Source organism: Cydia splendana, chromosome 6 (genome assembly GCF_910591565.1).
Source record: "Cydia splendana chromosome 6, ilCydSple1.2, whole genome shotgun sequence".
Taxonomy (NCBI): Eukaryota; Metazoa; Arthropoda; class Insecta; order Lepidoptera; family Tortricidae; genus Cydia; species Cydia splendana.
In genome coordinates, this window is record NC_085965.1 from 20,019,100 (window position 1) to 20,041,197 (window position 22,098).

General features: G+C 36.0%; 2 protein-coding genes across 3 annotated transcripts in view; one reads left to right on the top strand and one right to left on the bottom strand.

Moving 5' to 3' along the window:
- LOC134791696 (adenylosuccinate lyase) overlaps window positions 1-22,098 on the top strand; it is a 69,132-nt gene that overhangs the window by 771 nt on the left and 46,263 nt on the right. The window lies entirely within an intron of this gene.
- LOC134791758 (uncharacterized) overlaps window positions 5,725-22,098 on the bottom strand; it is a 39,546-nt gene continuing 23,172 nt past the window's right edge. For both annotated transcript variants that reach the window (XM_063762906.1, XM_063762907.1), the window contains exons 3-5: window positions 18,532-18,637; window positions 8,455-8,586; window positions 5,725-6,596 (exon numbers count right to left, since the gene is read on the bottom strand). In XM_063762906.1, coding sequence (XP_063618976.1) covers window positions 6,451-6,596; window positions 8,455-8,586; window positions 18,532-18,637 — 384 coding nt within the window. In that variant the 3' untranslated portion in view covers window positions 5,725-6,450. The remainder of the gene's footprint in view (window positions 6,597-8,454; window positions 8,587-18,531; window positions 18,638-22,098) is intronic.

Genomic DNA, 22,098 nt, shown 5'->3' on the forward strand with positions numbered 1-22,098 from the left:
ATTTTACAGCTATTATTTTCCTAGCATTGCTATGGTTCACTAGACAGTCAAGTTCATTTAATCCCTTATGCCTTTAAAGTTTAAACCCTCGCACTCGCAACGCTCAACATTCCACTTTTTGAATTAGCAGTAGTTCGCCCCGAACTGAGAACTCGCAGTTAACCAAAAATTATTATAGAGCGATTGACTTTGTTGCACCTACTTAGGTATCGTATAGTGCGTCATAAAATAGTAGAAAATAAATGAGAGCACCACTTTCTACGTACCTGTCACATTTTTGACGTAAAATGCTTACACATGGCAACAATTTAGTATGGACATTTTTGAGTTCCATTTTATTCAATTTCTACTATTTCATGTCGCACTATAGGCTGCAATGGATCAAAAATCGCCTGGATTTATTGCAAGGTCTGTGGAGCTCTAGACTGATAGATTTAAGCAAAGAGTAGTATGTATAATATATAGGACAAAGAGAGCCCTCTCGTGGAACTTTGCTTCCATTTTGAAGTGCCATCTGTAATTCTTAACCAGAAATATCAACGTCAATATCAGGCGGGAGAGGCATAAATAGCGTCTAAGTATGTTGCGAACGTAAAAAACTTTGACTTTGAAGAAAGGCTTCAGGATATTTATTAATACACGAAAACAGATTAGATACTTTTAACTTGACTGTTGATGTAAATAAATGATCTATCATACATGGCTGGAATAACACACAATTGACCACGAAACACAATTACACGCAGCAGGTTGTGAATCTACCCGCCATAATTTTTCTAAATTTTTTGGTAATAAAGTTCTCAGCAACTGTGATGGCGTATGAAAACTTTGTTTCTTTCAAGCTCGGGACACACTTATCCCACGTACGCAACGTATGCAATGCATTATGACATCTGAACCTTGAAATTTGTATGCTTAGAAACATACTTGTCATGCGTTGCGTTGCGTATGACAAGTATGTTTCTAAGCATACAATTTTCAGGGTTCAGATGTCATAATGCATTGCATAACGTTGCGTACGTGGGATAAGTGTGTCCCTGCCTTTAACATTGTAAAACTGAAAGTATTTTTATTTATCTGAATTATGTCGTAGTACAGACAATAAATGGGGTGTTTTAATAACAAAACTTCCGTGAGTGACCCTATTAATACTAATATATTTAATAAATGGGGTGTTATAATATTTTAAGTTTTATTTGACAAAGTTGTTTTTTGTGACAATCGCCTCCATGGCAACGATGTTTATAAATAATCAGGGCTATAACCGCGAAAATCGAAGCTCGCAAATTGCGGGCATTTTTCTCTGTCACTCTAATTACGCCTTCATTGGAGTAAAAGAGAAAGATCCCCGCAATTTTCGAATTTCGGTTTTCGCGGTAGCCCCTCTGTTCTAACAGATGTTTTTTTGTTTGATCCATGCCTTAGATACAAGACTTTTAAGACGTTCTGACGAATTAAGTGAAGCCATATTAAAAAAAAGTTTAGCGTTAAGTAATATTATAGATGTCGCAATTATTTCGAATAAAGTGCTTTATATACGACTGTCCCTCCCATGGATTTAAGCTCGGAGTAATTAACAATGGAGCCGCCATTAACAGGCGTTCCCCTCTGTCGAAAATAGGCGGCCAATGGTCAACAACTTGTCAACCATATGTATGGACTGACGTTTATCTGACATGACGTACCTATACATTTGATGTGCCCCTCCCCCGCAAAAAACGGCAGACTATTTTGTACCGAAAAGTTTAGACATGGCGTCTCCGTTGGTTATATCCTCTAAGGATTTAAGTCATCATAGAAATCATAGATATTAAAATAAACTGTATCTGTGCTAAGCCGAAATATTTCCTGTCAAATGTCAAATACCTATATTATGTTTATATTATGTTATTTTTATCTTGCTAATTATTTCAAAAAGGTAAATTTAAAAACAATATTATAAAATTGCAAACCGAGCACTTTCATTTGATACTAAATTCGACCATGTTTTTTTGCAAATAAAATGACCAGAATAGCTAGGCCTCACAAACAGCTTTTTGGCCTTCTAAGCTCTTCTACCTCAATTATCCCTTAATCGAGCCTGCTCATAATTTAATCACTAAAATATAATGCCCTCAACTACACCCAACCCAACTACATCAAGTTTACCCAATTTCATTTAAATTAGAACAAATTTACTTAAGTTCTTGAGTATCAAACTATCTTCTGACAGTTCAGCTTAAAAACATCGAAATGTCGGGACGTGCGGCTAGCCAGCCGCGTGATCCAAGTCGAATGTAAGAACTTCGCTTCGCTTCGCTTCGCTTCGCTCGCTCGTTCGATTAGGTACCTACGAGGGTGAATCAAAAAGTCCTTAGAAATAGGGTCAAAAACAAACGAATATCATTTTTATGTTTTTTACTTTTCAACATAATTTCCTTGTTCTATACATTTATTGTACCGTATTTCAAGTTTTTTTAATCCATCATAAAAAAACGATTTTTCTTGAGCCTCAAAAAACTCCTCTACGGCACCCATGACCGCGTTGTTGTCGTCAAATTTAGTTCCGCGAATGTGCTCCTTTAGTTTCGGAAACAAGTGGAAATCACTAGGAGCTAAGTCTGGCGAGTAGGGCGGATGATCAAAGATCTCAAAACCAGCTTGGCGGATTGCAGTGAGAGCCATTTGTGATTGATGAGCCGGAGCATTATCATGGTGAAAAAGCACTCCCGCACTCAATTTTCCTCGACGTTTTTCTTTGATTGCTTGACGCACTTTTGGTATCAAATCGGTGTAATAAGCACCTGTAATGGTTTTTCCTTTAGGCAGATAATCAATAAAAGGATTCCTTCTGCATCCCAGAAAACTGAGGCCATAACTTTACCTGCTGTCGGAAATACTCTAAATTTCTTTATTGGATGGGAGGATGGCCGTTTCCAGGACATGCTTTGCTTTTTTGTTTCAGGGTCAAAATGGTGAACCCATGTTTCGTCCATTGTTACGAAACGACGATAAAAAGTGTCCGGATCATGCAAGATTTTCTTTAGATTCCGCTTCGAAACTTCTAAACGCAAGTCTTTGTTAGCCTGCGTTAACATTCGCGGAACCCATCTTCCTGACACTTTTTTAAACCCCAAAACATCGGTTAGTATTGAATGTACGCTACCAAACGAAATCTTTAGAGTCTCTGCTATGTATTTAATTGTTAGTCGCCGGTCGTCCAAAACCATTTTCTCAATTTTTTCAACGGTTTTTGCGTTAACTGAGGTAGATGGCCGGCCGGAGCGGGGGTCGTCTTCGCAGCTAGATCTGCCTCTTTTTTAAACTAGGCAACCCAGAAAGCGACGGTGGAATAGGGTACAGCACTAGTGCCTACGGTTTGCTGAATATCCAAAAAAATTTCCTTGGTAGTCATTTTTTTTCATACACAAGTACTTTATCACGGCACGTAACTCATTTTTTCTGTAATGGGACGTTTTAGTCGACTTATTTCGCAAAATATTGATTTACCATGTAACGGCGGGAACAATTCGAATGAAACCAACTGTCAAATATTACGTTATAATGACAGTTCAAAATAAATAAAAAACTTCATTTAAAAACTTTTTATAAACAGCCAGTTCTAAGGACTTTTTGATTCACCCTCGTACCTAAGTATTTAATGTGGTATTTCTCGCTTGCTCAGGGTCTCACAATTAACAGGAGGGTTAAACGACAACTTTGTTCCCTTGTTTAAGAAATAACTATTTAAGCTAGTAAACCTTGAACTCCAACATTTATTAAGTTTGCTGACTTTTTAAGACGAAAGTGGGTGACCGCCCTGAAACCGCCTTTCCATGCTAATGTAGTCTCAATTTTATCTTTGGATATTAAAGTTATTTAAAATATTTTGACACAATTTGTATATTGACCATAGCTATGCCCCTTCGTTTGATTTTTTTCGCATTTTTAGTTATTATAAAAGTTAGGAGCAATTACAAATTTGCATGGAAATTGTTTTTCGCTCCTAAGTTTTGTACGTAACAAACAAAAAATCTATTCGAGTTGTTTTTCACTTGTAATATTTTCTATAAAGACAATTTTTTTTTATAAATTCCGTAAACTGATCTAAATATAAAAAGAACAGTTAGTTATCTGAAAGCGGTAAGAGCGTGCGACTTTCAATCCGGAGGTCGCGGGTTCAAACCCCGGCTCGTACCGTACCAATGAGTTTTTCGGAACTTATGTAGGTACGAAATATTATTTGATATTTGCCAGTCGCTTTTCGGTGAAGGAAAACATCGTGAGGAAACCGGACTAATCCCAATAAGGCCTAGTTTCCCCTCTGGGTTGGAAGGTCAGATGGCAGTCGCTTTCGTAAAAACTAGTGCCTACGTCAAATCATGGGATTAGTTGTCAAGCGGACCCCAGGCTCTCATGAGCCGTGGCAAAATGCCGGGATAACGCGAGGAAGAAGGAAGGAGTTATCTGAATATCTATCCTCTCCTCTCTAAATAAATTATACAGAAAAAGTAAAACAACATTTTGAATTATATTTATTTATTAAACAATTACAACGGATACAATGTATATATACAATAATATTTAATATTTTATTATAATTATATGTGCGTGTCGCGGGTACCTTTTGTTGCGGTCGTGGATAAATAAGGTAACATTAGCGCCAGTGTACTGTTTACATGCATCTACATTATTTAATTTTCTTAGATTAAATACCAAATAAACTCTATAACCTATTTTGATGATGAAAAATAATCTATTTTAATTTAATTTATTACAAAAGATACAGAAATACAGAATCATGTAAGTATCATGTAAGCCTGGCAAAAAAGAGTAGAAATTAAAAAGTGGCAACACTGTAGTGTCGTCCTGTTCTCCTATATAAATTGATTTGAAAGGGACGACACTACAGTGTTGCCACTTTTTAATTTCTACTCTTTTTTGCCAGGCTTTAGGTGAAGGTAGGTTAAAATGAAAGGAAATTTAATAAACTAAAACTACTACTGGACGGATACTGATTACTGCTTTGGTTCTCCCTTTCAATAAAAGTAATAATTATTTAACATAAACCTATGAAATATCTAACATATTATTTAAATTAATATTAAGTGAATTATTTCGAAAGCAACATTTTGCTTTTTCCTTACCTTATTGTGTCTTTAAATGCTTACAAATTACTTATATGAAAAGAAAAGAAAATCAATTACTTTCTTTCATTTATAAATCTGATTAGTTATGCACAAATAAGTCAGGATACATCAATTGCTATTTAAATATAATTCCTACGTCTGCCCATTTCTAATTCTCACCGTGTATATTAAGACTTACTAGGTCTAAGAACGATCTTTTCTATGAAGTATGCTAGCGGGCTATATGGTCCAACTACAACATATTTAACTTTTGCATGTCTGTATACGACACGCACTTACACACTAACATAAATTTGGTTTTAGCGGAATGTTTCAGTATTAACAATTACGATTACAATATAAATAAATTATAACTAAGCATGAAAAGCATGCAACATGCACGTCAAAACGCCCATAATAAAATTGAAGTGTATTTTTGTCAAAAAGTTTCTAGAATTGTTTTTACTATAAATTGATTATGGTCGCACGCATGTCTGCTGTCCCACTTTTTTATCATACTTTACTGTATCTGTGGCAGATGTTAAACAATAATGCGCGCGAAAATTTAAAAAGTTCATATCTTTTTTAATTTAAGGTTTTTCTTATAAAGATAAAGAAAGTTATGAAGGCGTAATACTAAATATTTAAGTAATACTCGTTGGTTTAAAAAGTCTTAAATACTAAGCCGTAATACGCCCTATAAAGAAGTGTCAATCTTCAAAACCACATTTACACAACCCATTTTAATTAGGCCATCACCAGATATTTTTAATACACATGAGACCTCAACCATTTATTTATTAAATTTTCCACTCTTGCACGATTTTTACAACCTCATACATCTTTCTCCAAGAAATAAAAACTAAATTCATACTACGAAAATTATTCTAAAACTTAATTTTACGTAACTTGCACTCCCTCGGCCAAAATCAATGATTTATTTAAAAAAATGCTGCCATGAAAAAAAACCTTTATTTTACTTGAGCTGCTACTTAAGACAAAATTCACAATACGTTGACTTTATCAACAAACTGAAAAAAAACTGGATTTGAAAAACTGAATAGCTACTCAATGAGGACAACTTACGGTTTCTTAACAAATTATGTATTTACAAATGAATTGCATTAAATTGCATTATGCCAACAGAGCAAATAAAAATATCGAATACTAAACTTAAATTAAAAACTATATAAGGCAGTTAATAAAAGAGATAAAATTAAGATTGAAGATCATACAGAATATGTTCCATATCTCTGTATCGATTTTTTTTTAATTGATATAGATTGACACAGTACTGGCATTTCTGACACATAGTAAAAGTAGAGTGATCGATGTTATTTTTTTAAATGTCTGCTTCCTTCCGGAAAGTGAAGAAGGCGTGGAACATGAATACAGCCGCGCCGAGAACCGCGAACACCCCCGACGATAGAAGGAGGTCGTAAGCTTGCTTGTTCGGTCGGACCACTACGTAGTACGAAGTATGCCAGTCTGAAATAAAAAAAAGACTGTAATTTTGTAAATGTAAACGGCAGAATGGATTAAGTATTCATTCAGGGAGAATATGAGCGTAATACACTTGGTCTGGATGCCTGGACTAAGGATCAGAGTAAATGCCGTTGACCAACATGTAAATTAAATGATATTGCGTGGTTCCACTCCCAATTAGATTTAGCCACGTATTTTTTTTTTTTTTTATGTGATAGCTGTGTACTTTTTAAGAAATATAAAAGAATTCAATTTTTTTTTTCATACTTTCGATAGAGCGCACAGAAATCATTTGATATGTCCTCGATCGATTAGTGTCTCTAACTGTATTTTTTTATAATGTTGTTAATACTCTCATTATTTGTATGAGTGACCATAAACTCCCGGATATCATACGGGACAGTTTCACGAATACATTAGGGGTATGGAGGTTAAAATAGAAAGGAGCGGAAGTTATGGCATTCCCAGGAGTTTGTGTCAATTGCGTTGCACCTTATGGAGTGAGAGGAACCAAAGGCAATGCATGCATAACAATGAAATTATACAGTTGTTTTAATTGTCTTTAATCGGTCGTAAAATCTGATAGCTAAGCCGTCGTGCTTGCAGTCCCCTAAAGGGGCCCACTGATTACCAGTTCGCCGGACGATATCGGCCTTTCAGTTAAACACAAAATTTGACAGCTCCGAACAACTGACAGGCTGATATCGTCCGGCGAACTCGTACCTAATCTGTGGGCCCCCTAAGAGCAAGTAGCAGGTATCTGCCAGTGTGCAAAATTTTTTGCTCTGTATGCTTGATAAGGTGCCATTGGCACCAAAACCCTTGCTCTATTCTTATTTAGTATGCGAAAAACATTGTCTCATCCACTAGACACTTATGGTCTATACATATTATACCTATAGACTCTAAGACTATTGTTGATAAAGATGATTTAATACGCTAGCTATAAAGACACATAATATTTGCGATGTGTGTTTGTACATACCGCTTCACATAGGTACGTTAATATTTCTATTAGTCATAGAGAACGTAGAGCATAGATAGAGTCATAGACGTATCCTATTACAACGTTCATGCACCATTAGCTTAGCAGTCTGTGAAGTAGAGCAACATTAGTTTATCAATATAATTTTATTTATTTATTTAAACTTTATTGCACAGTAAAAATGGTACAAAAGGCGAACTTAATGCCAGAAGGCATTCTCTACCAGTTAACCCTAATGAATATAATGTCTTCTTTATAATAACCACAGAGAGCAAAGTTGGTTTTTGCTGCAACTCCTGAAACAAGATTCTATAACTGGGTCCTCCGTAGTTAAAGCCGGCGGCCAGTGTACTAACAGGGAGGTACCGAGTACGTTTAAAGCTAAAGCGTTTTGCTGCGTTCCTGTCGTCAGTTACTGAATTAAGTAAGGTTTGTAAAGCGCTTAACTCTAAGTTAACTGTACTGAATTGGCAAGCAACAAATTATGAAGACTTTATGATTTCTATGATTAAAAGGGCCATTCTGCAGATTTGTGCCTGTGTCTAAACTCCGTCAAACCATACTAAATGTATGAAAAGTTTGACGGAGTTGAGTCTGACCGCAGTCTTATAATTTGAGAACGACCTAAAAGCCATGCCAAAGAGACTCCAGTGCCGACCAGGGCTCTGAACCGTTTTTTTTAAATCCCAAAATAGCCCAATATTTTATATTATTTTATGCTCTTTACGTAGGACTGAATCATGTATTTAGGTAACAACTTCGCATTATTAGATTGTCCCATTTATCCCATTAAAGAACGAAAAAGAACGTAACTTAATAATACCGGTATTTTTAGTATGAAGAAAAAACCGGTTCCGAGCCTTGGTCCCGACTTACCATAGAAAATGACGGCTGCAGCGGCGGTGAACATGACCACCCCGAGCACAGAAAAGCCGATGGAGGTCTTCCATCCCGCCGACTCGCCGAACAGCCGCGCGAGGATCAGGATGCCGGTGATGATGATGTAACCTGTCGATCATTAATCAATTTGATCATTGTACTCATTTATTAGGTATACTCAGAATAAGGAGCTTTTCAATTCTACAAAATTTTTATCAATATCTGTCAAAAAATTAATTCGACAAAAAAATGGCCCAATTAACGCACAGTCTTATTTATATTTTTATTGTATTGTATAACGCATAGTCGCATAAAGGAAATAACTATGTTTTTTTAGGTTACTGTATAGAACCTAAGTCCGTAATTAAATGTCTTCATTCATTACTCGTCACTGAAGTTGCTCATTACAACTTTCACGCAAAGTTCAATGAAACCGATTTTCCAGTTTACAGTGAAACTGATTGTAAATTGAAATTGCATAAAAAGGCAATGACATCGGTGTTATGTTTTTGCCGTTTTGTTATTACGATACCAATATTGTTACTAGTGCAATGAATGGATAAAATAATTGCGTTTATTACTGGTAAAAAATAAGTAAACAAGTACTATTTTTAGTTTAGATTCTTATTTCGTCGAAATTGAAATTTTCTATCAGTGTTGCCAGATGGTCACAAAAGTCACATTTTTCGTGACTTTTCGCCTTCTCGTGTGACATGTGTGTGACTTTCGATCATGAGGCAATTTTTGTGACTTATTAAGCTAGTCGAATTTTGTACAAGTTTAGTTCTGCAATTCGTATTATTTAGGAACGCAGTGAACGCACCCAAGTTGACACTTGCACTGTTACTTTGACGTTACATCCACCATCATGTTTATTATAATAGTCGTGGCAAAATGAGACTTGTTACCTTGACATGAAAGTGTTATTTAGTTTGATAGTATACCTAGTAGTTGTTTTTTTAGTGTAATGATTCATTTCTTTTAGTCTGTACCTATGTATACTAATCATTGCACTACATCAGTTATTTTGAGATTTATTATGAGTGCTCAAAAACCATTACTGTGTTATTTTTATCCGGGGGTAAATTATTTACGCATATACTTTTTTATTTTCTTTTGATTACGTTTAATGAATAATAAATGCCGCAAGTTGAGTACAGACGCCATTAAATGAACCGTTGCTTGCACTAGTTGCACTTGCACGGTCTTGCAGTCGCGCGAGCGGTGAACAATGTAAACAGTGTAAACATTCAAAACTTTTCTTTCGCACTGACTGACTGTGACTCATGTGACTAGGTCCGGCGATTTCACGCTTCGCGCTTTTATTAATATGCCTGTGAAGATAACAGTGTTTTTCCCGAATTTGTTTACGATTCGATATATAGGTTAACTTTGATTAATAATTGTTTTTATTAAGATTTCGTATCAACGTAAATGTCTGGAATATATCGTCAACCAAAGGTTCAATTCAATATTTCTTTGTCTGTGACTGCAAAAACAATCTGCGTTTGGCTATTTCATTTTTACTACACCAGTTGGTAAAGGCGTATCCAGACTAGTACATTTTTCGCCAATCTGATTAAATTGTCCGATCGAATCAGGACGTGCGGATGTAAACGCCAATTTGACTCGCCGAATTCAACTGCCGATAATGACCGATAAAATGAGGTGCGGAGTTGCGGACGCAAGAATACCAATTTGTGACGACAGTATTTTCGTTCTGGGGCATTTGTTCAATTTAGAGGGCTCTAATATCACAAATCTAAAATTGGTGATTTAAGTGGTATCCTTTCTTCTTCTTTGTCGGTTCCTCAAGGCTGAGGGTCGTGACCATCAGGAGTGCAGTTCTTCACCACCGCTCTCCAAACCCCCCTGTCTTGGGCCAGCTGTATTGCCCCCTGGATGTTGACGCCCGTAGCGTCGCGTATGGCATCAGACCACCGGGTTGGAGCCCTGTCTCTACTTCTTCTCCGTGGTGGTATCCAGGTCTGATCAAATCGGTCGAATTGATCAGGAAAATAATTGGCGCCAATCTCATCTAGCGTTCACACGTACACAATTTAATCACCAATTTTAGTACCATAAACAAACGCACGTACAGATCCTAGCATTCCATAGATACTAGCTTCGAAGATTAGTATTTTTGTGTCCACACCTCCTGATTCGATCGGGCAATTTAATCAGATTGGCGAAAAATTGACTAATCTGGATACGCCTTAAATTGGAGATTGACGCCAATTTCATTTCTGATCAAATCAGTCGATTTGGTCATCCCGTCTAGATACTGCTTAAAGGCTCTCGTGATTGTTCGATAACTGATAAGAAAGCTGCATTTTATCCACATGTGAGGCAAAGTAATAAAATGCTAATTTTGCTGGAAGAATTGATTATTTTCAGGGAGAAAAAAAAAAACAAGAAATAATAAAAGGAACTTACAGGAGTGTATAGACAGAGGTGATCAAATCGACCGATTTGATCAGAAATGAAATTGGTGGCAATTTCCAATTTTATCACCAATTTTAGATTTATGGTGATATTAGAGCCCCCTAAATTGGAAATTTGCTTCAATACTAAAATACTGGCGTCACAAATTGAAATTCTTGCGTCCACACTCCATTTTATCGGTAATATCGGTCATAATCGGCGTTTAATTCGGCGAGCCAAATTGGCGTTTGCGTCCGCACGTCCTGATTCGATCGGGCAATTTGATCAGATTGGCGAAAAATTAGAATTTCGCGCCTTTTTTACTGACAAGATTTGCTTGACCAGCTATACCTACCCATACAATACAATAATATTAAAATGTGACTTAAGCAGCAAAAACGTGACTATTAGGGAAACGAACCGTAACTTAGGACTCCAGAGCCCTGGCAACACTGTTTTCTATGTCTCACCCCCTTAAATTGTTCTATTTGACTAAAAAACAAATGTAGATATTTTTCAGAATCTTCAATTACGTTTTAGGGGTTGCAACCGAATTTTGAAAATTTGGACCCTCCATACAAGATTAATTTTTTTTAGTTTTATTTTTCTCGTTTTTTTTATGAGACAACGGGTCATTGTGGGGAGAGGGATGTGCAGTTTAACATAAAATAATACCACTATTTTTTTTAAAGCTTATTATGCGTGGTTTAGGCGTTCTAAATATTGATTCTGCAGTGCGCACTCCTAAAACAGGAATAAAAATTATTTAAAAATATATTAACTATACCTAGCTAGTATTGAATTACATATAAATAGCTTCCATATACTTTGGCTCACTGTTTCACTAAAAAAAAATAAAAAAAATCATCATGTATGAAGGATCCAAATTTTCTAAATTCGGTAGCGACCCCTAAAACGAAATTAAAAATTCTGAAATAATTCCACATTTGTTTTTTAGTGAAAGAGAACAATTGAAGGGGGTGAGACATAGAAAATTTCAATTTCGACGAAATAAGCAACACCCTTACATATAATATTTTCGACGATGAAAAAGTAGCGCTCTTTCATTAAAACATGTATGTATTAACGCAAAGGCTGACAATATCGAATAATCATTATGCATTTCAAATTCGTAATTAGTTACTATTTAACATGTAAATTAAAATTTAATTTAATTAATCTAATTCATAATTGACCTGTAGGTACAATTAACGGAGGGACAAAATTTATGGCAAATCTATATTAGGTAGTAGTATTAGGTATTATGTACGAGTATTAGGTATATATCCTACTATCATTTATTTTTTAATAAGTACTTAAGATTTTTTGTCAAACTTACACAAGGAAGAGTTCAACAGATTTAAATACTTTTGTTGCCTCCTTACCTAATCAAATGCTTGATTAACCAAGAAATTAGTTTTTAAATGACGTGAATTATCTTCTAACGAACATCCGGTAGCTTAATAATTATTTTATTTTTTAATACACAGTACAGAGCTTATAACTAGACAGGTTCCTGCAAAACTGTATTTACAGTTTGCCTGCAGGTAAGAGTCTCTATATACACATGTATTTTTAAGTAAGTACTAATTTAAGGTATTATTAAATCTAAACACTTAAGTCGCACTTTCACCTGTGCAATTGTCACTTAAGTGTTTGCAGTAGGTACAGTTTTACGGCGCTTTTGAACCTTTCCTTATTTGGCTCATGCCGAATGTTCTCGGGTAGACTATTCAGGAACTACGGAAGTCTTTTCCATGGAGTTCTGTCACCAAAATATCAGACAAGATTCATTAACACAATGACTTTTTATAATTATTGTTTTTATCCTCATCGTTTTTGCCCTGATGAGTTAATATTTGTATATAGGTTGGTAATACGTAAAAAAAGGAATCTATGGCCAGCAAATGTTTAATCGTTCGGATTTCAGCCGCGTCCGATGGAGCATGGAAATAGTTTGACGTTCGACAGTTTAACAATTAACCACAAATTGAATGATTACAACAAATACCATTGTGCCAATTAGGTCATGGTTTCACACGGACCGTGTTAACGAGGTTTGCCAATTTTCTAATCTTTGGAAAAACAGTGCGTAGACCTGCGAAAAGTCGAAAACCATCCCTTTAAACTGGCTGATGGGGAAATGTAGGAACTCCTTGTAAATGACATGCTCTTTAATAATTTCAGAGCATGTTTTTTGCCATTAAAATATAATAAAGGAGGGTTATAAAATCATAGAAAAACAATTGAATTTAAATAAAAAATATACCACACTTAATGGTTTTAGTTATTTTTTATTTTACATGATGTATTGCTAACCATCCCCGGTTAAGACTTGAAAAAAAAAACAAATAATTGCGTAAAAAGCGAAAAGCTATTCAAAACTTAAAATAAATTTACCTTCCTAAAAATTCCAAATATTTGTTTGTCTATTCTATGACCAACCGTCACTATGCATCACAGACCACTGCATACGTTAGAACAATATCAACTTGCAGTAGGGTAGGGTGTAGGGTATACGCACGCATCAGTGAGCAGAATAGCATTTGGCCTTGGTCCCTTGGTGTTTTATTCTGTTAGGAATAATTTGGTGAGTTTGGAGGGCAGCTGGTGTCACGCACCAAAAAGCGCATGTGATGAACCTATTAACGTTATTATTATTTTTATCTATTTTGGTTATTTTTCACGCATCATTGTGGACAGAAATTTACAAAAAGAAGAACACAAAACTCGCATCAATGTATAAGATTCAGGATGATCTAATGAAAATTTAAATTAAATCCGAGTTTAACGTGCTTAAATTATACTTATTCACTGTCCACGCAGATGCACAAAAAGTCCTAATTGCCTGAGGTTTGCTTGACTTTATTAAGTACTTAACGTTGTCGGGTCTATTAGTATTAGTCATACCATACGTATATGCTTATTATATTATGCATATCACAGCATACTTAATTATTAAATTGAGGGTTTGGGAGGGTGGATTTCATCACAAAAAATTTCACCATACAAAAAATTTTTTTTTTTAATGTTTAATTTAACACGATTCTAGCTGGGTAAAGTAATAGGGGGCTGTATATGGAGGATATTTATGGTATTTATACAATCATTTGTGGCTTATATTTGAATTTATCGCTTTCGGAAAATAAAAACGCAAGATGGTGATGACAACCATGGTATGGTAATGACTCTTTTATAGACGGTAATGACACTGCATGTACGGTAATGACGATTTGGGAACTAATTTATATATGCATAAAAAACGTATTAAAAAAACAAAAACTGTTTTTAATTGTAAGGCTTTAGAACTTTAATAAACATTACAAATAACATGTTTTTGAACATAAGACTAGCTACATAAATTATTTTTAGAAAATTATAAAAAATACATTTTATTCATATAATTAAATATATAACAAGTATATTTATTGTATAATTTTAAATAATTTATATTCCGAAATAGGCAATTTATGTATTCGATTAATTTTATGTTTTTTTTCAATGTTAAATCATATAAACAATATTGTACTCTTATTATCAGTTTAAACCCGCATCTTCTTTTATCTACTGCATAACTTGGTATTTATATCATATTATAAAATTCCTGGCTTACCAATGAGCTTAATTCTTATGATATATTACTTTTTTTTATAATTTGATTCATTGCATAAGTTTGTATTTTTGTTGTTTTATAAATTAACTTTAAAAATAGCTATAATGATTTAAATCAATATATATGTTGTTTAATAGCTAAACATTAATATATAATCAGTGTTTTATAAGTTGCAGGACCCCTACTTGTAATGCATGTCATAAGTTACAAAATGTTAGGTATTGGGCCCGGTGACTACCCAACGGTATAATTATTAATTGCTGTAATTATATACATCAATTAATATAATATCATCAAAAAACATAAGGCCATCACGATAGTGAGCCAGTATCGTAGCCTATGGTCGCTTAAAACTTAATATATGTTGCTTGTTTACTTTACGTTTGTATACTTTGTTTTAACATGACTAACATGCAATTACAGACTCTAAGTTGCACGATTTACATTATTAGATTATTAAAAAAAACATTTGTATGTTCTAAGTTCTAAGTGACCTAAATTTTGCCTACTTCAGTCAAAATGTTATTTAAAAACTAACCATCCTTTAGTGTGAAAGAAATAGTTATATCTTCTTCTACATTTATTCTACATTTATAAGGTAGACATTATATAGTGTTAATAAATAAAAATAAATAAATAAATTCAGCTAGAAATAAGTTTCGGAGAGAGGAAATATTTAACTGTAATGGGGATTGTAGAAAGATCTGGGCAGTCATAAACAAGTGGTTAGGTAATAAAAAAGATGATGTTGATACCGTTATAATGAAGTACTTGGGGAAGACGGATTCTGTACGAAATATATGTACGAACTTTGCCAAAACCTTCACAGAAGAAATTGACCGTGTTAAGCACCACTGTGACCACAATTTCTTAAACCGGTCAGCCTATGTAAGGCCAAGTAATGTATCTTTTAGGTTTCAGCTAGTTAATTCGCAGGAAATTGAAAAAATCATAGACCACTTAAACTGTCGGAAAGCTCCGGGGTTAGACGACATTAGAGTTTGTGACCTAAAATATGTGAAAAACAAAATAAGCCCAGTGCTAGCTAAATTTATAAACATGTGTGCCAAACAGGGTGTATACCCAGATTACTTAAAAAAGGCTATTATACGTCCGATTTTCAAACAAGGCAGTCACTGTGACTATTCTAATTATAGGCCTATCGCTATCCTATCCACAATAAATAAGATAACAGAAAAAGTAATAGTAGGCAGACTAAATACCTTCTTAGAAAATAATAACGTCTTATCAGACACACAACATGGATTTAGAAGGTCACACAGTACATCTACTGCTTTAGCGCAATTTGTGGACGATGTAAATGATAAATTGGATAAAAAAATGTATGTAGCTGTATTATATATTGACTTCAAAAAAGCTTTTGACACTTTGGACCACACATTGCTACTCAAAGCTATGCAAGAGTGCGGCATCTGTGGTTTCAGAGCTACTTACATAACCGGTCGCTTCGCACGAAGATAATAGATGAAACGGGAGAAGAAGCCAATATAAAATACGGCGTACCGACTGGGTCAGTGTACGGCCCGGTCGGGTACATCATGCACGTGAACAGCATTAGCAACGTCGTGGAGCACTGCTCCACCTACATGTACGCGGACGACACGTGCCTGGTGTACGCCGACCGGGACGTCGCGCTCATGCGGGACAGGCTGCAGGCAGACTTTAACAACATTCTGAGGTGGGCACACGATAACGGTATTATACTGAATGTAGCAAAGACCAAGTGTATGTTGATAAAGTCTCCGTACCTCAAAATTCCCTGTGAACAATTCGGAATAGTAGGGCACACATATGAATGTTTGCACAATGACATGGTGTCGTGTAAGTGCAGTCGCCTTGAAATGGTCACTAACTATAAGTACTTGGGTTTAAATGTCGATAGTTGTTTTAACTGGAACCTCCATGTGGAGTCGGTGTGTAAAAAGTTGAGGTCTATATTATGCAAATTTATCAATTTAAAACCTATAGTAAATAAGGCGGTTCTATTTACACTGTACCACGCATTAGCAGATTCTGTGATAAGTTATGGATTAGTGGCATACGGTCGCACATTTAAAACTCAACTTGATAAGATCCTTAACTTACAACTTAGACTTGTTAAGATATTAGTAGATAAGAAAACTAAAGAAAAATGTAACAAGCACTATAACCAACTTTTTCAGAGATGTAACATTTTACCTGTTCACGAAAAACTTAAATATCTGTTAGCTGTCGAACAGTATATGTGTCCTAAATTTAAGATAGTAAAAATATACAACAGAAGTCTAAGATAATCTACACGAAAACGATATGTCGAGCCACAAGCCTCCAATTATTACGGCCGAAGAACAAGGCAGTACCTAATACCGCGTATTTTTAATGTCATACCCCCCGAGCAAAATTTTTCAACAAAAACAATATTTAAGAAAAAAATTAGAAGTCTGTTATTAAATAGTTACGCTAATGCAAGTTAGTCATATTTAGTTTAGTAATTAGCATAGTATTAAGCATGAAGGTATAAACATTTAGGTATAATTGGGTGTATTTCATTCGCCAACAAACTGTTTCGCAGTTTGGCGAAGTTTTGTAATAGTTTTAAGTGTTTTTTGATTATTAGCAATAAATTAAAAAAAAAAAAAAAAAAAAAAGACAGAGAACGTTTTTCAAACATACAGCTTAATTTCATAATGAATTATAGAAAAATAACTAGAAAAGTTTCTGAGAACCGTCATCACCATACACATGAAATCATCACCGGTCGTCATTTTTTCCCGGTGATGATGGGTATGGTGTTGACGATTTGAGAGTTTCTTGTTTTTATTTCTAGAATACGAATAATAGTAGTTAATGTCTATGCTACACAATAAACTTCATGTAGTTTGCCATTCATTTCAGTAATTATTTCTAATATATCATTTGTAACTTTTTTAAACCAAAGCATAACGGTGATGATGCTCTGTTGTGACAAACTACGTTTTACAAATTTGTTCGTAATATTTCTCACGATTCAATGATGTGACTTTATAGTGAAATAATTTTTGGAATTCTATATTAAAGTGAAAAATAGGGCAAGGACCTTTAGCGGTATTTCGTTGTTCATACACGGAGATAAGCTCACATTGACATTACCATGACGGTGTTGACGAATATTCGTGACAAAATTTTTAATATTTTTAAATGTACTTTCTCGGTGAAGGAATTATTGCATATTTTTTCATGTTTTAAACAACAACATGGAAAAGATATAAGTAAAAGAAAAATCGCAATAGTACGATAGGTATGCTATAATTTTCACTGCAAACAAAAAGGTTCAGATTTTTCCGGTAGACGGTGATGATTTTAGACACATAAAACATTTTATATAAAAAAAACTATTAAGTTATTGGAGATGGTAATTGAAGGAACATTAAGATAATAGTTCTTAAAAACATATAAAAAAGTTGCAACTCGCACAACCTACTAGTTTTTTTTATAAAGACCGAACCATAAGTTTTCGCAGGATTTTGAAATCCACCCGGGTACAATAGTTTTCTGACATGGTTTTCTTCGATAGGTGGCGATCGATTAGAGAAGCAAAGATATGATTTATATCGATACGAGTACATATGGTCTAGGCGTTTGTTTGTCAATGTCATTGCCTATATAAAGTAATATGTCCAGTCTTATAAAAAAGATATTGTTTTATTATTATCTAATATAAGTAGTTAGAGTCTGTGCGGAAAGAGAAGAGGCGTGGAATGTATTGGGACCCATACATTCCACGACTCTTCTCTTTCCGCACAGACTCTATTTGTGGACTAATCCCAATAAGGCCTAGTTTCCCCTCTGGGTTGTAAGGTCAGATGGCAGTCGCTTTCGTAAATACTAGTGGCTACGTCAATTCTTGGGATTAGTTGTCAAGCGGACCCCAGGTTCCCATGAGCCGTGGCAAAATGCCGAGATAATGCGAGAAAGAAGCGAGATAAGTAGTTATTTGTATAATGTGCAGTCTTAGAGCGTTCTATATCAATCGCTATATGTCACAAGTAGGTACTTACTTGAGTAAGCAGAGAAGATGACAGCAATATGCGACAATCTCGACTGCACTATGTAGGGTGAAGTTAGCGCTCCAGTCACAAGCCCAATAGCGATCACCGTGATTACCTGAAAAACCATCATTTGTTAGAATTTTCATAAGCTGTTATATCTGGACTTTCTGCAGTGAAGCTGTGTTAATACTGTTAATATCGGCTTCGTATTAAAACTTATTAAAATTAAAACTATAGTTTTTTAAGTCTCTGTTATAGTTCGTTTTTTTTTAGCATTAGAAAAAAGGTAAACAATCTTGATGTGTCTTTTAATTGAAAAACACGTTTTAAAAATAAGTCACAATTATGAATCTAATACGATCATTTATATTCTTCTGCTTTCATAAGTAATAGTTACTGATTTTTAAAAAGCGTTTTTCAATTAATAGACATGTTAAGGTCGCTTACCTTCTTTCTAATGCTAAAAAAACGAGCTATCCAGTTTCCAACAATCACTTTTCCCGCCATTCCTAAAGAAATACTCGGTGCACGTCTGCCAACCGCACAAAGCCAATTTGCACAGATTAGTGAAAGCGCGCGTAAAATGGTGGTTGTCTCTGGAATATTCGTAAATACCGCAAACGCATTTCCAATGCTTGCGGCCTCTTGCGGCGTTCTCTTTAACGATAATAGTATTATGGTTTTCACTTTCGCTCATCTTGTATGGTGGCGGTCGGGACTCTTTATTATAAATAATTTATGAGTTAAGCACTATTAAATTTTATTTAGTTGAGCTTTAGAGAAATCTTATTATTATAGTGGTGTAGCAGCGCAGGTAAATTCTTTAATTAGCTTCGGCAACCATAAGGGGAAAAGTTTCGTAATTAAAGTAATTTTAATTACCTACCTATGCTAATAATAGTAATAATATGCCCGCAGGGCAGCTTGTGGCGAGCTGTTGGGGAGTAACGACCCCACGGACCCGAGTGCTCCCGAGAGTCGGTCAGGGTCTCCGTCTCCGGCGTGTCTTCGTCGGTTGGAGTGGACCCCAAGGGGACCCGCAGGACTCTCAGCTCTGGCTTGCCTTCATTGGCCGTCCAGGGAGGAGTCGCTAGAGCTATATGCTCCAGGGGTGGAAGTGAAAGATGCATAAGACGCGAGTTGGCACAGTGGCTGGTAACAGCCACTGGGTAGAAAGCGGCGCACACCTCTCGACACCCCTGAGCCGCTCACACCGATGTTGCTCCTGGTCGTCTTTACGACGGCAGTTTCAGGGGCCCATCTAGTCAGCGGCGAGTCACCGCCTGCCTCGATGACGGTGTTAACATTGTTATGGCAGGTGTCCGGACCTCTTTACAATAGCCCAGTTTCATTGTCCACCCAAACTTCAATCCATAGACCGGTATACTGTTCAATTTTTCTACAATAGTCCCAATGCCTGCTGCGACCGGTTCATGGGTGTCTTATATTGTTGCGCCTGTGAACGGGTTCCAGCAGGCGTTCTACATGACATTAAAGCTCTCCAAGGGGCCTCTACGTGTTGGATCTATATCCCCACGCAAGCCTATCAAAAGACCGGGATTTATAGGCCCGTGAAACCCGAAATGTAATAATATATCTTAGGATGTTCGAGTATTTTAAGTTATGTAACACAAAATCCGTTATGAACCACTGCAATAATTTCTGAGTCCGACGACGGGCGACGTTACTAATTACGGCGAAATTTTTATTTATTCACTAACAAATCAATGTCTGAAGGTTCTTCTTATAATGATGCAAAAAAAAAATTTTTTTTTCATTTTTTTTTTCATTTTTTTTTCTAAGTACATGACAATTGGTCAGGTCAGGCTTAAAAATACCTTACCTGAGATCAGTAACTCACTCCTTTTCCCACTCTTCAAAATGGTATTAGAGCAGGATAGGCGCTATTGTGTGCAATTCTCCGTGTAAAAAGTGTAAACACACAATTACGCGATGTTACCGCGATGCCATAACGAACAATAAGTTCCCATAGTACCGCTAATTGAGATACAATACCCATTCTCAAGGTGAGGAATCATAATGCCATTGCTAAAGCAAGTTCATCGCATACGTATATCAGTCATACAATTGTATCGATTACTTCATTTCCAATGAGTATGGATAAGATCGGTTCAGTTAAAGTTTACGATAAAGCAATTATGATATCTGCGTCTATTTCCATAACTTTTGCAATTCGGGCTAAGTTTCATATTATAAAAATAAAATAAACATTTAAAAATCGAGATATTTAATGTAATTGTTGATTTACCACCTGTGACCTAGCTACATCCATATCATATATACTTTAGGTGACTCTCGAATCTCGATACAACTTAATCATGCTGTTTTTTTCACCTCATATAGGTATATCACCTTTTTCATTACTTACACAATTTGTTACACAATGTTTAGATTAATACTTACCTACTTACTCCTTATACCTAAGATGGACTAATTACCTACCTAACCCTTATACTATACCTAAGAACTTATGTAAAAAGTAATGAAATAAACGCATTTGTATTTGTATTTGTATATCAATGTCATCTTTCTTAGTAACATTTGCATTATAGCTCTAGCTTACCTTCAGAAAATCTTACTTTCAGATTGTTACTTTAATTATTATACTTTGTTTTAGAGAGCACAGGTTAACTACACCTATTATCTATTTATGTATGAATAGCACTGACAGGCCACTTGCACATGTGTCGTTTCCCAGTGCAAGTAATAATTGCAGTGCGTTATATTGATCTGGTGCTTTTCTTTGTTGCAATGACCTTGTAGAAAATGTGTCATTAATCTTGGCTTTATTCTGACATGTCTCTTTCGTGACGTGATGACCTTATGATTTAATTTAGTCGCTTTTCATTGAAGGTTACAGACTTTCAAAATTGAAAACTCTGAAACCAAGAGATGAATACTGTTTGATCGCAGTGAGGATCCCGCGATCTCTAAGCCTTACCTGTCATCTCCAGCAATCCTAGGTTTCGATGCTAAAAAAAAACGCCACCGGGTTAAATACACGTGACACGCTAAAATGCAGAATTCCCCACACATCAGTAGGTACTGCTTGAGGGTTCTGGCCCCGCGGTTAGTGCCTGCGCTCTTCTTGGTCTCCCGACATGGCCCAGCTCTAAAATCCTGAGCCCCACACACCACTTTTTGATCGTCACCGCGGCTTGGGAGTCGCGGTCTTCCACGCGCACCTCATCCTAGCCCTGTGCCTGAAACTCCTGGCCTCTTGTCGGCTCAGACAACAGACTTACCAGTTCAGTTATCCTGAGTCCCACGCACCAGTTCTTCTTGAGCGCCGCCGCGGCGCGGCGGGAGTCGCGATCGACCCCGCGCACCTCATCCTAGCCCTGTGCCTGAAACTCCTGGCCTCTTGTCGGCTCAGACAACAGACTTACCAGTTCAGTTATCCTGAGTCCCACGCACCAGTTCTTCTTGAGCGCCGCCGCGGCGCGGCGGGAGTCGCGGTCGACCCCGCGCACCTCATCCTAGCCCTGTGCCTGAAACTCCTGGCCTCTTGACGGCTCAGACAGCAGACTTACCAGTTCAGTTATCCTGAGTCCC